Source organism: Salmo salar, chromosome ssa07, assembly GCF_905237065.1.
Source record: "Salmo salar chromosome ssa07, Ssal_v3.1, whole genome shotgun sequence".
NCBI lineage: Eukaryota > Metazoa > Chordata > Actinopteri > Salmoniformes > Salmonidae > Salmo > Salmo salar.
The window spans coordinates 62,709,215-62,726,031 of NC_059448.1; the positions used below are offsets into that span (position 1 = coordinate 62,709,215).

The window sequence follows — 16,817 nt, forward strand, 5'->3', positions numbered from 1 at the left end:
TGCATTTCTATAGATTCCAAAATACAATTACAACGGTGGGGGAGAGCCAAGATGGAGGCGCGATGGCTTCAACACAGCGCCCCCTTATAATCATCTAGTGTATATATATATAAATCGCTTATCGTAAGCTTTTTTTATGTGTATTTTTTTTTTTATTACATTTCAAATTACAACACAATAACAACAAAAACATAGGACATCACTACACGTAAGCACAGCCAGAAGGAGTAACCCAGACATGTCACAGGGGCTATAAAGCTGAAGCATCCGTGTAGATTTCTTCTCACCACCAAATGGTAGTCCAGTCGCGGTTATATGAGTGGGAGAGGATGGAACTTCGTGAAACTGGGCCGACATTCTGCAAATTTTCTCATCGATTAAACATTTGATCTCAATATATTTTTCTGTTCCCTAAACTACAATATGTTACGAACACAGTGAAGTAAGTTTTAAAGACTTGACGCTTTACCAAATATTTTAATTGCATTGTTTAGAAAGAGTGCAAGGTCGAATTGAATTTGTGTACAAGCGCGCTTCACAGAGTAGGCGTTTCCTGATGGAAATATGCAAATACATGCTACAACGCGCCAATAGGATCTTGCTTGGCTTTAACCACCTTGCTTGTTCTGCCCACCATGCTTTATTTGCTCCCACTTTAACGACACAGATGAACTATCTTGGGTTAGTTATATTTGTTGGCATGTGGACTAATATGTTGTTGAATTGTGTTCTTACACTGGTACAGTCATGCCCTATGAGAGATGTATGACTGCGCATGTGCGAAAATAAATAAAGTGCATTTCCCCCGTTCTGGTTGAAACACCAATGATGAACATGTGTGTTTATTCCTCCGTTAAGTAAACCGGTATTCCTGTCCTGAAGATGTCAGCACCAACAGGTTATGGGCCCAGGAGGGAACATGGAAGCCGATGGAATAGATTATATTTCGACGGAGATGAAAAAAACTACGAGTTATGGGAGACAAAGTTTTTGGGGCACTTGCGTTTGCTTGGGCTAAAGGCCGCCATATTGAGCGTGGATGAAGATGAAGAAGACGGAGAGAAAAATGAAGAAGCCTACGCCGAATTGATACAGGTTTTGGATGATAAAAGTCTTTCCCTGATAATGAGAGAAGCAGCAGATGATGGGAGAAAAGCGTTGAAGATATTGAGGGAACATTATGCAGGTAAAGGGAAGCCACGTGTGATTAGCCTCTACACTGAACTAACTTCTCTTCAGAAAGCCGCTGACGAAAGTGTTACGGACTATATCATTCGTGCTGAGACGGCTATTACAGCACTGAGAAATGCTGAAGAGACTTTAAGTGACGGGCTGTTGATTGCAATGATTCTGAAAGGTTTGCCCGAATCATTTAAGCCGTTTGCCATCCACATTACGCAGAGTGACGAGCCGACAACTTTTGGCAAGTTCAAAACCAAGTTGAGGAGCTATGAAAGCACCGAGAAGTTTAGCGCCATTTCCACTGACGACAACGTGATGAAGGCAAGTAACATTAAAGTTAGCTGGCCAAGAGGGAGAGATAAAGGGACCGAGATAACCTGCTTCAACTGTGGCCAGAAAGGGCACAAGGCCCGGCAATGTACCGTTACTGGAGAGCGCAAAGAACGGAGACAGTGGTGTAGTTTTTGCAAGAGCTCCACTCATACTGACGCAAATTGCAGACGAAAAAGAAGAGACAATGTGAAACAAGCAACAGATGCTGAAAGCCACACATTTGCATTCAGAATAAGTGACTGTCAGGTTAGTGGACTGAAACAGAAAGGGCTGATGGTTGATACGGGAGCAACGTCACATATAGTCACGGACATCGGGAAGTTTAAGGAGTTTGACGAGACTTTCAAACCGGAAAAACATTCCGTGGAGCTGGCTGACGGAACAAGAACGAATGGTGTCGCGGAGAGGAGAGGTGCAGCGGAGGTTTACCTGAGAGACAACACGGGTCGTCGGGTAAAAACAACGCTGACGAAGGCGCTGTACGTGCCGTCGTTTCCACAGGACATTTTCTCTGTTAAAGCAGCGACAGCCAACGGAGCTTCAGTCAACTTTCGACAGGGGTGTAACAAGCTCATCCACAAGAACGGTACCACTTTTGACATCAAGGAGTACGATAGACTTTACTATCTTAACACTGTAAGTGATGAAAATGATGATGGATGTCATGGGTGCTATGATATTCACACATGGCACAAAATTCTTGGCCACTGTAATTTTGAGGATGTGTCAAAGTTAGAAAATGTGACAGAGGGAATGAAAATCACAGGTAAGATTGACAAATCTACCCTCAACTGTGAAATCTGCACTCAGGGAAAATTTGTTCAGAGCAGAAACAGAGAGCCTGATGAAAAGGTAAAAGCGGCTCATGAGCTTGTGCACACTGATTTGGCTGGCCCTATTGAGCCAGAGGCGAAAGATGGGTTCAGATATACTCTAGCATTTACGGATGATTATTCAGGGGCAGTTTTTGTGTATTTCCTAAAAGCAAAGAGTGATACTGTAAAAGCTACTGAGAAGTTTATTGCTGATGTGGCCCCTTATGGGAAAATAAAGTGTGTCAGGTCAGATAATGGCACAGAATTCACAGCCAAAGAGTTCCAGTCACTGCTCAGTAAGAACGCCATAAGACATGAAACTTCAGCCCCTTACTCACCCCATCAAAATGGGACCGCTGAGAGAAATTGGAGAACACTGTTCGAAATGGCAAGATGCATGCTACTTGAAAGCAACCTACCAAAGAACTTGTGGACATATGCTGTAATGACTGCTGCAGTAATTCGCAATAGGTGTTACAATAAGCGTGTAGGACAGACTCCACACTACATGTTTACTGGGAGAAAGCCTGATCTTTCAAAGATGAAAGAATTTGGATCTGTTTGCTATGCATATAGACAGAACAAGAAAAAGTTAGACTCAAGATGTGAAAAGGGTATTTTTGTCGGGTATGATAAAAATAGTCCAGCATACCTAGTCTACTACCCAGACACTGGGAAAGTTCTTAAAAACAGATTAGTCAAGTGTGTTACAAAAGGTGTAGTCGAACACCAAACTCAGACAGATTTGGAAAACAGTGATGATCTTCATGGGGAGAGATTTGAAAACCCCATGCCGAAAGCCAAGATGGCAGATCAAAACTCAGAAGAGACACAAGATGTGCAAATTGAGACTTCAGATGGTCAGAGTCCACGCTATCCAGACAGAGCGAGGAAGAAACCCCAGTACTTAAAAGACTATGAGTGTAAAGTGAAATGTGATGACCAGATACCACCTAGTGTTGACTACTGCTACAGAGTAATGTGCAATGCACCACAAACCTTCAAAGAAGCAATGATTTCACCAAAATCAGAGATTTGGGCTACTGCTATGAAGGAGGAGATGGATTCCCTTAGGGAAAATGATACATTCACATTAACCACACTGCCAGAGGGTAAAAATGCAGTGGGGGCAGGTGGGTCTATGCGGTCAAAAACAATTCAGATGAGACTGAGACATACAAGGCAAGATATGTTGCAAAGGGGTATAGTCAAGTGGCAGGAATAGACTATAAGGAGACTTTTTCTCCAACTGCAAATATGACATCAGTACGCTGTTTGATGCAGCTAACAGCTCAGTATGACTTAGAGTTACATCAGATGGATGTCAAAACAGCATATCTACATGCTCCTATTGACTGTGAAGTGTTCATGGAGCAACCAGAGGGTTTTGAAGTCAGGTCAGATACAGGTGAGCAACTAGTCTGCAAACTGAACAAGTCATTGTACGGCCTGAAACAGTCAGGAAGGAACTGGAACAAAATGTTGCATGATCACCTTAGTGAAAATGGTTTTACACAGAACCCAGCTGATCACTGTGTTTATAACAAACAAACTGCAACAGAAAGGATCATTTTGATAATTTGGGTCGATGATCTAATTATCGCTGCTAGTGATAGTGACTCACTCACAAGTGTAAAAGAAATGTTAAGTGAAAAATTTAAGATGAAAGATCTTGGGAGGCTTGGACATTTCCTAGGCATTGATTTTACACAAAGTGAAGGGAAAATAAGTATTGAATATTGTCCAATGGCAGACATGGCTGCAGATGTTTTGACTAAACCTGTAACGAAGTTCAAAAATGAAAAATTCTTGGGTTACATGTTTGGAATATAAACTGACATTTGTGAGATGAATAACTGTAAGCTAAATGTGTTGATAAAGTTAGGTTGAATACGACTTGTACAGTATAAGAGCAAGTGGGGGTGTTGGCATGTGGACTAATATGTTGTTGAATTGTGTTCTTACACTGGTACAGTCATGCCCTATGAGAGATGTATGACTGCGCATGTGCGAAAATAAATAAAGTGCATTTCCCCCCCGTTCTGGTTGAAACACCAATGATGAACATGTGTGTTTATTCCTCCGTTAAGTAAACCGGTATTCCTGTCCTGAAGATGTCAGCACCAACAATATTTCGCTGTAACTAGGCCTGTCCTGCATCATCTAAAGTATTTTTCCAGTGTTTACAACTTGCCTACCAACATTTCACTGGATGGATATAGCAGAACGAATATGCAAATCTATTTTAGTTTTTTACAGAGATACATTACAGCAACTCTAGACTCAAATCAAATTTGAAAGTTTATTAAATCAAATGTTATATTATTGCGGGTGTAGCAAAATGCTTGAAAGATATCACAGGCTGGTGAGAGAGAGAGAGAGACCGTGAGTAGAGAGAGAGAGAGGAGAGAGCAAATGAGCAAGCGATAGAAGGCAAGAGAAAGAAAGATTTGGTTTATTGATCCAAACCTGAGCTAGAATAGAGTCTTAGTCTCCTGAGACCCAGGTTATTAACTGACTGTCTGATGTCCATAATGAGAAGAGGCTGGGTCAGAATAGAGTCTTAGTCTCCTGAGACCCAGGTTATTAACTGACTGTCTGATGTCCATAATGAGAAGAGGCTGGGTCAGAATAGAGTCTTAGTCTCCTGAGACCCAGGTTATTAACTGACTGTCTGATGTCCATAATGAGGAGAGACTGGGTCAGAATAGAGTCTTAGTCTCCTGAGACCCAGGTGATTAACTGACTGTCTGATGTCCATAATGAGAAGAGGCTGGGTCAGAATAGAGTCTTAGTCTCCTGAGACCCAGGTTATTAACTGACTGTCTGATGTCCATAATGAGAAGAGGCTGGGTCAGAATAGAGTCTTAGTCTCCTGAGACCCAGGTTATTAACTGACTGTCTGATGTCCATAATGAGGAGAGACTGGGTCAGAATAGAGTCTTAGTCTCCTGAGACCCAGGTTATTAACTGACTGTCTGATGTCCATAATGAGGAGAGACTGGGTCAGAATAGAGTCTTAGTCTCCTGAGACCCAGGTTATTAACTGACTGTCTGATGTCCATAATGAGAAGAGGCTGGGTCAGAATAGAGTCTTAGTCTCCTGAGACCCAGGTTATTAACTGACTGTCTGATGTCCATAATGAGAAGAGGCTGGGTCAGAATAGAGTCTTAGTCTCCTGAGACCCAGGTTATTAACTGACTGTCTGATGTCCATAATGAGAAGAGGCTGGGTCAGAATAGAGTCTTAGTCTCCTGAGACCCAGGTTATTAACTGACTGTCTGATGTCCATAATGAGAAGAGGCTGGGTCAGAATAGAGACTTAGTCTCCTGAGACCCAGGTTATTAACTGACTGTCTGATGTCCATAATGAGGGGACCCAGCTAAAGGAACACAGTCATCACCTCCACTGGACCCAGCTAAAGGAACACAGGCAGCACCTACACTGGACCCAGCTAAAGGAACACAGGCATCACCTACACTGGACCCAGCTAATGGAACACAGGCAGCACCTACACTGGTCCCAGCTCAGGAAGGTATTATTACATTGTAAATAATTGCTGTTTGTGTGATTAGTAGTTGTTTGTGTGATTAATAGCTTTTGTGTGATTAAGGGGAAGTGTTCCTTTAGCTGGGTCCAGTGGAGGTGCTGCCTGTGTTCCTTTAGCTGGGTCCAGTGGAGGTGATGACTGTGTTCCTTTAGCTGGGTCCAGTGTAGTTCCTGCCTGTGTTCCTTTAGCTGGGTCCAGTGTAGGTGCTGCCTGTGTTCCTTTAGCTGGGTCCAGTGGAGGGAGAGAGAGGGAGGGAGGGAGGGAGGGAGAGAGAGAGAGAGAGAGAGAAATGGTAGTGCAGGTGTGGTTAGCAGACTTTATGTCTCAAGGATGTTTTTGTATTGTAGGGTTGTAGTGAAAGAAGGGAAATTGTATGCTAGCCTGTGGTTGGTTCTGGGGAACTGTCTGTAATCGCAGATGTGCTAACAGATAAGAGGAAGTGATGCGAACAGTGGTTGAGAATGTCAAAACACTTGGGCTGTGGTTAGCAGAAAATCATGACCTTAATCAGGGTGAAAGATACTATGGAAAGTGCTGTGTCTTGTTAGTGGAAAACTGCTGAAGTATATCATTGTTTGGACGGGGGAGTTTTGACAGGAGAGAGTGCTGAGGACGGAGGGAGTTTTGACAGGAGAGAGTGCTGAGGACGGGGGGAGTTTTGACAGGAGAGAGTGCTGAGGACGGGGGGAGTTTGGACAGGAGAGAGTGCTGAGGACGGGAGGAGTTTTGACAGGAGAGAGTGCTGAGGACAGGGGGAGTTTGGACAGGAGAGAGTGCTGAGGACGGGGGGACTTTTGACAGGAGAGAGTGCTGAGGACCGGGGGAGTTTTGACAGGAGAGAGTGCTGAGGACGGGGGGAGTTTTGACAGGAGAGAGTGCTGAGGACGGGGGGAGTTTTGATAGGAGAGAGTGCTGAGGACGGAGGGAGTTTGGACAGGAGAGAGTGCTGAGGACAGGGGGAGTTTGGACAGGAGAGAGTGCTGAGGACGGGGGGAGTTTGGACAGGAGAGAGTGCTGAGGACGGGGGGAGTTTTGACAGGAGAGAGTGCTGAGGACAGGGGAGTTTGGACAGGAGAGAGTGCTGATGATGGAGGGAGTTTTGACAGGAGAGAGTGCTGAGGACGGGGGGAGTTTGGACAGGAGAGAGTGCTGAGGACAGGGGGAGTTTTGACAGGAGAGAGTGCTGAGGACAGGGGAAGCTTTGACAGGAGAGAGTGCTGAGGATGGGGGGAGTTTTGACAGGAGAGAGTGCTGAAGACGGGGGGAGTTTTTACAGGAGAGAGTGCTGAGGACAGCGGGAGACTGGACAGGAGAGAGTGCTGAGGACAGGGGGAGTTTGGACAGGAGAGAGTGCTGAGGACGGGGGGAGTTTGGACAGGAGAGAGTGCTGAGGACCGGGGGAGTTTTGACAGGAGAGAGTGCTGAGGACGGGGGAAGCTTTGACAGGAGAGAATGCTGAGGACAGGGGAAGCTTTGACAGGAGAGAGTGCTGAGGACGGGGGGAGTTTTGACAGGAGAGAGTGCTGAGGACGGGGGGAGTTTTGACAGGAGAGAGTGCTGAGGACGGGAGGAGTTTGGACAGGAGAGAGTGCTGAGGACGGGGGGAGTTTGGAAAGGAGAGAGTGCTGAGGACAGGGGGAGTTTGGACAGGAGAGAGTGCTGAGGACGGGGGGAGTTTTGACAGGAGAGAGTGCTGAGGACAGGGGGAGTTTTGACAGGAGAGAGTGCTAAGGACGGGGGGAGTTTTGGCAGGGTATTAGAGAGTATAGAGAGTACACTGAGCTCCACTGGACAGGAAGGTATGCAGCACCTCCACTGAGCTCCACTGGACAGGAAGGTATGCAGCACCTACACTGAGCTCCACTGGACAGTAAGGTATGCAACACCTACACTGAGCTCCACTGGACAGGAAGGTATACAGCATCTACACTGAGCTCCACTGGACAGGAAGGTATGCAGCACCTACACTGAGCTCCACTGGACAGGAAGGTATGCAGCACCTACACTGAGCTCCACTGGACAGGACTGTATGCAGCACCTACACTGAGCTCCACTGGACAGGAAGGTATGCAGCACCTCCACTGAGCTCCACTGGACAGGAAGGTATGCAGCACCTACACTGAGCTCCACTGGACAGGAAGGTATGCAACACCTACACTGAGCTCCACTGGACAGGAAGGTATGCAGCACCTACACAGAGCTCCACTGGACAGGAAGGTATGCATCACCTACACTGAGCTCCACTGGACAGGAAGGTATGCAGCACCTACACTGAGCTCCACTGGACAGGAAGGTATGCAGCACCTACACTGAGCTCCATTTGGACAGGAAGGTATGCAACACCTATACTGAGCTCCACTGGACAGGAAGGTATGCAGCATCTACACTGAGCTCCACTGGACAGGAAGGTATGCAACACCTACACTGAGCTCCACTGGACAGGAAGGTATGCAGCACCTACACTGAGCTCCACTGGACAGGAAGGTATGCAGCACCTACACTGAGCTCCAATTGGACAGGAAGGTATGCAGCACCTACACTGAGCTCCACTGGACAGGAAAGTATGCAGCACCTACACTGAGCTCCACTGGACAGGAAGGTATGCAGCACCTACACTGAGCTCCACTGGTCAGGAAGGTATGCAGCACCTACACTGAGCTCCACTGGACAGGAAGGTATGCAGCCCCTGCACTGAGCTCCACTGGTCAGGAAGGTATGCAGCCCCTACATTGAGCTCCACTGGACAGGAAGGTATGCAGCACTGAGCTCCACTGGACAGGAAGGTATGCAGCCCCTACATTGAGCTCCACTGGACAGGAAGGTATGCAGCACTGAGCTCCACTGGTATTTTACTAAATCATTAGAATTGATGTATTGCTTACTGTTTGACTTAGCACTAAGCTACTGCTGTATTTGAGAGTCCTCTGCAGGCAGAATGGTTATACTGTAGTTCAAAGTGCTCTAAAACGGGAAAGGAAACCCATAGGGAATGACTGGGTTTCTGTAGTTTGGGCTTGCCTGCCAGAGTTACCACTATCTCCAACTACTCAATACATCACAGTGTCAGCTCTGCTTGTTTCCTCTCTCCCTCTCTCTCTTTCTCTCTTTCTCCCTCTCTCTCACACACACGATCTCTGGCTCCTCTCTCTCTCCCTCTCTCTCTTTCTCCCTCTCTCTCTCTCTCTCTCTCTCTCTCTCTCTCTCTCTCTCCCTCTCTCTCTCTCCCTCTCTCTCACACACACTATCTCTCTCTCTCTCTTCCTCTCTCTCACACACACTATCTCTCTCTCTCTCTCCTCTCTCTCTCCTCTCCATGTCTCTCTCAAATCCTTCTCTCTCTCTCTCTCTCTCTCTCTCTCTCTCTCTCTCTCTCTCTCTCTCTCTCTCTCTCTCAATTCAATTCAATTTGCTTTATTGGCATGACGTATCAATGTACATATTGCCAAAGCTTACTTTGGAGAGTTACAATAATAACATAATTAAATGAATAATAATCATTATTGTCAACAGGACAACAGTTACAACAATAATGAAGGGTCAAAATAACCATTCTGTCAGCGGTGTATTGGAGGTGAAGTCAGGTGTAGGAGAGCAGAGTGTAATGAACAGACACACTTTTTTTATAGTTCCATAAACGAGAGCACTACATAAAACAAACACGCTCAAAACACGGAGCATAAAAGTAAAGCGCGTTAACTAACACCACATAACATGAAACAATTCCACACAAAGCATGATGGGAAACAGAGGGTTAAATACAAGTAGATTGATTGGGGAAATGAAAACCAGGTGTGTATGGAACAAGACAAGACAAATGGACATGTGAAAAATGGAGCGGCGATGGCTAGAAAGCCGGTGACGTCGATCGCCGAACGTCGCCCGAACAAGGAGAGGAGCCGACTTCAGCGGAAGTCGTAACATACATTGAACAATAACAATAGCAATGGTATAGAGGACATGTGCAGGTTGATTGGTCTGTCAGACACTGTCCCTCATCTTATGGCAGGCAGCAATGTAGTGCGCTGCCAACACACAGCTCTCTGCGTCCTCCCCCAACAGGACGGGTAGCCTATCCTCATCAGAGGTCTTTGAAACCTTGAATAAGGGTTTTACATTTGGGGAAACGACACTGTAATTGTTTTATATTTTTGACATTTTGTCAGGAAATGCAGCTCTGTCTTCAGTTCTGCTGTGGTGCAGTGGTTGCACAGCCTTTCCTCTACAGGGAGCTGGGCTTGGTAATGATATGAGAGGGGGTCACTGTAATTTACATGTTTCCAAAACTTCATTGTTTAATCTTGTTTTGCAAATGGACCCAACACCTCCCTGCCATAAAGTGCAATTGATTCAATGTGTGTGCGTGCGTGCGTGCGTGCGTGTGTGTGTGTGTGAGGAGAGAATATGACTTTATGCTGGCTAATCTTTACATTGCATTTAGAGGGGGTTGATGGGGTATATAGCTTACTGTTCGAATTTCACATTTTTACAATCTTGCTCATTTCCATTTTGAGCAACCTTAGCGAATGAAAGGCCAAGAATGCAAAACTCTGCCACGCCCACTGTAGCGCAGAGTGGAATCTTGCTTGGCGTTGATGCAGACAACTCGTTCCACAAGACGAACCCGCTCCGAGTAACCGCAGCCTCGAGCCCAGATGCGACTCTGACTCCTCTGGGGCGCGTTGGCCGGGAGGCTATGGTAAAGACTGAAATAGGTAAATACCACACAGTATAACATAAACGCAATTGAATGCAAGTTATAGCAGGGTTGGATTGTTGGAATTCTCGACATTTAACCCTGATATTAACCTCACCAGCAGCCGATACAGACAGACAAAAGGGAGGGAGACCGCTTCTTGTTCCTCCCAACCCGCCTTTGAATGTGAGCTGTCCGCGGTACCTGGACGGGAAAGATGCAGCAAAGAAGATGCGGCTTTTTGATGGTTTTATCCTTTTTACTACAGATGGGGAACGCAGGTAAGTGGCGCAGATTAGGACACCAATAACCCTGCAAGCATTCAAATAGATTAAATGAATGTCATCCCTGACTGGTGTTGTAGCCTATTCTCCAGTTAGTGCACAGAAACACCTATACCATTCAATGCAATTCCATAACCTATGCTTTCAGCATCACACATAGCAGGCACATCTGTACGTGTTTTATACGGGGTTGTAATGGCATTTGTTTTGTAAGGTGCTGCATGCATGTTGTTGCTGCATGCATGGTTTATGCCAATGATGATGAATAGGGCTACGTTCAATATGTAACGGTGCATTAGAAGCATAGCCATCTTATTTTTAATCTTATTTTTCATGCAACATTGCCAGAATCGAAGTTGTTCCGTTTGTGTGGTCCGTCTGCAAATGCATAAAGCAAGAGGCTGAAAGCCGATCGAATAGAATCCCACCTCTAATCCAATAAGGAAGCGTGGTTCAGGACCATGGCTAGCAACCGGCCGAAAACAACGCTACTGTCGTTAGGGAGAAAATGTCTCAACTGTGTTTGTGAAAGAGGAAGGGTCGCGCAGCAGTAAATACCTGGATGAAGGATTTAGCCTATATTGTGGACGGTGTTAATCTAAAGATAATGCCACGTATTATACACGTTGTTTTACAGAGAATGTACAATAAAACAATCTACTGAGTTTACTATTGTGATATTCTACATAGATTTTACAGCTGGCATTACTTTACCATACTGATACACAGTTTATTACAGGTTAAGAGGAAGAAAGAGAGAGAGAGAGAGAGAGAGAGAGAGAGGTAGATAGGCTACATGTATTTATTCTGCTCTTAGTCTATACCAGAAGAGGGTTGATAAACCTGTCATTGTGACTCAGAGAGATACTGTAAAACCAATGCAGCCTGTAAACTAGATGTTCAGAGTAAGGGCAGAAGATCATCTGGCTGTTACCATAGAGATCTTTTTCAATTCCACTAGCAATCTAATTCCTAACTCTATGGCTGTCACTCAGTGAAGGTCAAGGGGCAAAACCCATGTGATTGGCAGCTGTTGACTTCCAGGCCTACGCCCCTGAGTTCTAGAATGCATATTCTGTTCTACACTCTCAGAAGAACCAGATCTTTCATTCTCTTCACTGGCATCAGATATGGTGTGATGTATTACTAGGAGGGATGGCATTTCTTCTTCCCACTTCCCTTCCATACCACCTTGCTGTGCTGACACGCGTGCCTGGAACATGAGGAAATGTGATCTTTCTCTCTCCATATCTCTCTCTCTCACCCTCCCTTTCTCTCTCTCCCTCTCTCTGTGGTCTCTCTCTCTCTCTCTCTCTCTACTGTATCTCTCTCCCTGCCGCCTGCTGCCTGCTGCCTCCGCCTCTCAATCTGGAAAATCATCAATCATCAACATGACATTCACTCGAGAAAGAGAGAGAGAGCGAGAGAGAGCACAGAGAGCAGGGAGAGGGAGAGAGACAGAGCACAGAGAGAGAGAGCCAGAGAGAGAAAGTGAAAGAGAGAGAGCACAGAGAGCAGGGAGAGGGAGAGAGAGGAAAAGGGGCAGGTTTCATGGCTCGGGGCGTGTGCGGATGACTGATCAGCTTAATTAAACTAATACCAAAGACTATGAACACTATCCATCCCTCTCTCTCCTTCTTCTCTGTAATACCAGACTATGTAGACTGTCCCTCTCTCTCCTTCTTCTCTGTAATACCAGACTATGTAGACTGTCCCTCTCTCTCCTTCTTCTCTGTAATACCAGACTATGTAGACTGTCCCTCTCTCTCCTTCTTCTCTGTAATACCAGACTATGTAGACTGTCCCTCTCTCTCCTTCTTCTCTGTAATACCAGACTATGTAGACTGTCCCTCTCTCTCCTTCTTCTCTGTAATACCAGACTATGTAGACTGTCCCTCTCTCTCCTTCTTCTCTGTAATACCAGACTATGTAGACTGTCCCTCTCTCTCCTTCTTCTCTGTAATACCAGACTATGTAGACTGTCCCTCTCTCTCCTTCTTCTCTGTAATACCAGACTATGTAGACTGTCCCTCTCTCTCCTTCTTCTCTGTAATACCAGACTATGTAGACTGTCCCTCTCTCTCCTTCTTCTCTGTAATACCAGACTATGTAGACTGTCCCTCTCTCTCCTTCTTCTCTGTAATACCAGACTATGTAGACTGTCCCTCTCTCTCCTTCTTCTCTGTAATACCAGACTATGTAGACTGTCCCTCTCTCTCCTTCTTCTCTGTAATACCAGACTATGTAGACTGTCCCTCTCTCTCCTTCTTCTCTGTAATACCAGACTATGTAGACTGTCCCTCTCTCCTTCTTCTCTGTAATACCAGACTATGTAGACTGTCCCTCTCTCTCCTTCTTCTCTGTAATACCAGACTATGTAGACTGTCCCTCTCTCTCCTTCTTCTCTGTAATACCAGACTATGTAGACTGTCCCTCTCTCTCCTTCTTCTCTGTAATACCAGACTATGTAGACTGTCCCTCTCTCTCCTTCTTCTCTGTAATACCAGACTATGTAGACTGTCCCTCTCTCTCCTTCTTCTCTGTAATACCAGACTATGTAGACTGTCCCTCTCTCTCCTTCTTCTCTGTAATACCAGACTATGTAGACTGTCCCTCTCTCTCCTTCTTCTCTGTAATACCAGACTATGTAGACTGTCCCTCTCTCTCCTTCTTCTCTGTAATACCAGACTATGTAGACTGTCCCTCTCTCTCCTTCTTCTCTGTAATACCAGACTATGTAGACTGTCCCTCTTTCTCCTTCTTCTCTGTAATACCAGAGTATGTAGACTGTCCCTCTCTCTCCTTCTTCTCTGTAATACCAGACTATGTAGACTGTCCCTCTCTCTCCTTCTTCTCTGTAATACCAGACTATGTAGACTGTCCCTCTCTCTCCTTCTCTTATCCATTCTGTCTCTTCCTTGCTTTCCTATGAACTGTGTGATGCTCTCGTTCTTCCCCTTTCTCTTTCTTGTCTGTGAGGGATTCATTTTTCATATCTGGTTATACTGAGTGTTCAAAATGAAACTTCATGTCAATAAATCTTGATTAGCATTGTTGAGTCCAAAGAAACCATATTGGTAGACCTGCAGCTAGCATAGCATCAACCATAGTGGTAGACCTGCAGTTAGCATAGCATCAACCATAGTGGTAGACCTGCAGCTAGCATAGCATCAACCATAGTGGTAGACCTGCAGCTAGCATAGCATCAACCATAGTGGTAGACCTGCAGCTAGCATAGCATCAACCATAGTGGTAGACCTGCAGCTAGCATAGAATAACCATAATGGTAAACCTGCAGCTAGCATAGAATAACCATAATGGTAGACCTGCAGCTAGCATAGCATCAACCATCGTGGTAGACCTGCAGCTAGCATAGCATCAACCATAGTGGTAGACCTGCAGCTAGCATAGAATAACCATAATGGTAGACCTGCAGCTAGCATAGCATCAACCATAGTGGTAGACCTGCAGTTAGCATAGCATCAACCAGAGTGGTAGATCTACAGCTAGCATAGCATCAACCAGAGTGGTAGATCTACAGCTAGCATAGCATCAAGCATAGTGGTAGACCTGCAGCTAGCATAGCATCAACCAGAGCGGTAGACCTGCAGCTAGCATAGCATCAACCATATTGGTAGACCTGCAGCCAGCATCAACCCATTCCCTTTCTCTTTGTAGATGTTTTTTCTGGTGACCATGACCGCTACATGACCAGGACCGGTGAGGGGAGGAGGTGGTCGGACAGCCCGGTCCTGGTGTACCGTCACGTGGACCAAGATGGCCAGGAGAGGACCCTGGGTCTGGAGACACCCGGGTGGCAGCGTGGTGGGGACAGAGACAGTCTCCATGCCTTGGTTAACACCCTCAATGCCCAGCACCAGGCCAGACTGGACAGCTTCAGGTAAAGAGAGATGCTTGAAACCAACACAGTCCATCACATAACAAAAAATGAAAAAGGGGCAGCACTCAACTGACAGACCCAGATGTAGTGAGGATGTTGAATTGAGATGCAAGACACATTCACAGAAAGGAACACAATAAAGAATTATTAAACACAATTGAACCTTAGTTTAATATTATTTTACAACCAACTCTCTTTGTTGTCTTGTATCTCATGTTATTGTATGTAATACTGCGATTCAGGTTTTACCTGCCGTAGTACACATTAAATGAAACTAATTAGATGTTTCCATAGTACACACTGATCATCCAGAATGTTTCAGCAGGGACATGGCCAGGGTGGACATGGCCAGGGTGGACAGCCTCCTCACCCAGTCCTCCCAGACCCATGCCAGGCTGGCTAAGCTGATGCCCGCTGCCCTGCTGGAGTCTCGGTTCCGCCAGGCGCCCCGTGGGCATGGAGCCGTCAGCCTGTTGGCACAGCCGGAGCAGGAGGTACGGGTGGAGAATGCTCCAGTCTCAGCACGCTATATCGTCACCGTGGTGAGTAGAGAGTAGATATATCCCACCTACACTCTGAGATGTATAGATGGGTCATTCCACCAGTGCCTTTTGAGATGTGTAACTTGGTCAAAAAGAAAGAAAAACAACAACATTTGATTTCACCTAATTTTAACATTCTGTCATAAAGAGATGCTCAACTTCATAAAATCATGTTTTCCCATTTCAAAAGGTTAAATAAACATGCCTGTTAAGTGTCAAATAAAGAAATAGGGTTGGCCGTAACAGGGTTGGCCGTAACAGGGTTGACCGTAACAGGGTTGGCCGTGACAGGGTTGGCCGTGACAGGGTTGGCCGTAACAGGGTTGACCGTAACAGGGTTGACCGTGACAGGGTTGGCCGTGACAGGGTTGGCCGTGACAGGGTTGACCGTAACAGGGTTGGCCGTGACAGGGTTGGCCGTGACAGGGTTGGCCGTGACAGGGTTGGCCGTAACAGGGTTGACCGTGACAGGGTTGACCGTGACAGGGTTGGCCGTGACAGGGTTGGCCGTGACAGGGTTGGCCGTAACAGGGTTGGCCGTAACAGGGTTGGCCGTGACAGGGTTGGCCGTGACAGGGTTGACCGTAACAGGGTTGACCGTAACAGGGTTGGCCGTGACAGGGTTGACCGTGACAGGGTTGACCGTGACAGGGTTGGCCGTGACAGGGTTGGCCGTGACAGGGTTGGCCGTAACAGGGTTAGCCGTGACAGGGTTGACCGTAACAGGGTTGGCCGTAACAGGGTTGGCCGTGACAGGGTTGACCGTGACAGGGTTGACCGTGACAGGGTTGGCCGTAACAGGGTTGACCGTAACAGGGTTGACCGTAACAGGGTTGACCGTAACAGGGTTGACCGGTACAGGGTTGACCGTAACAGGGTTGACCATAACAGGGTTGACCGGTACAGGGTTGACCGTGACAGGGTTGACCGTGACATGGTTGACCGTAACAGGGTTGACCGTAACAGGGTTGACCGTAATATGGTTGACCGTAACAGGGTTGACCGTAACAGGGTTGACGATTTCATTTTAAATCAGCCATAAATCCCCCAGTGACAGGGGAAATGGGTTTAAGTGGGTTAAAATCTTCCTGAGTTACATGTCAAAATGCTGAATTTTAGCACTTTAGCAAGTCTTTATTCATATAAAAAAAAATATTGATTTATTGAATTCTCCATGTGGTCTTTAAATGGCACTCAGACATCCATACATACCCCACAAGACAAAAGTCTATATTGGTGCACAATTTCTTCTTAAAATATCAAAAAGGCAGTCACTTCGTGGAATGACCCAGATAATGATGATGTTCGGTGACTGCGATTTTATGGATTTTCACTTTGGTATCTTGAGCCAGTGGAATCAAGAGACTTTGGTTGCAAACAATCATGAATATATGAACTACTGTGAGCCCTACACTCTGGTTGTCCGTCTGAAACGGCAGGAAATAGGATTCCATTTCAGACGTAGCTCTGAATGTATAGGAGACGATGTTGGAGGATTGCCATCCTATGGATTTC

General features: G+C 46.0%; 2 protein-coding genes across 2 annotated transcripts in view; both read left to right on the plus strand.

Annotated features, from left to right (window-relative positions):
- Window positions 1–782: 782 nt before the first annotated feature.
- On the plus strand, window positions 783–4,383 carry LOC123743804 (uncharacterized). The gene is made up of 2 exons (XM_045722422.1): window positions 783–2,211; window positions 4,136–4,383. Exons 1-2 carry the CDS (start codon window positions 883–885, stop codon window positions 4,166–4,168), a joined length of 1,362 nt encoding a protein of 453 aa, XP_045578378.1. The 5' UTR covers window positions 783–882; the 3' UTR covers window positions 4,169–4,383.
- Window positions 4,384–10,442: 6,059 nt separating this feature from the next.
- The window catches only part of LOC106609810 (protein tyrosine phosphatase receptor type R), a 117,833-nt gene continuing 111,458 nt past the window's right edge, over window positions 10,443–16,817 (plus strand). Inside the window, 4 exon segments of the mRNA XM_045722423.1 lie at window positions 10,443–10,594; window positions 10,697–10,856; window positions 14,538–14,760; window positions 15,083–15,302. Of these exon segments, the coding sequence (XP_045578379.1) occupies window positions 10,844–10,856; window positions 14,538–14,760; window positions 15,083–15,302 (456 nt within the window). The 5' untranslated portion in view covers window positions 10,443–10,594; window positions 10,697–10,843.

Excerpts from the sequence above, each read along its gene's own strand:
- LOC123743804 (XM_045722422.1), top strand. The coding sequence starts at position 883 with ATGTCAGCACCAACAGGTTATGGGCCCAGGAGGGAACATGGAAGCCGA. Across the intron at positions 2,212-4,135 it reads ATATTCACACATGGCACAAA|ATTCTTGGGTTACATGTTTG; the intron begins ATTCTTGGCCAC and ends CAAAAATGAAAA.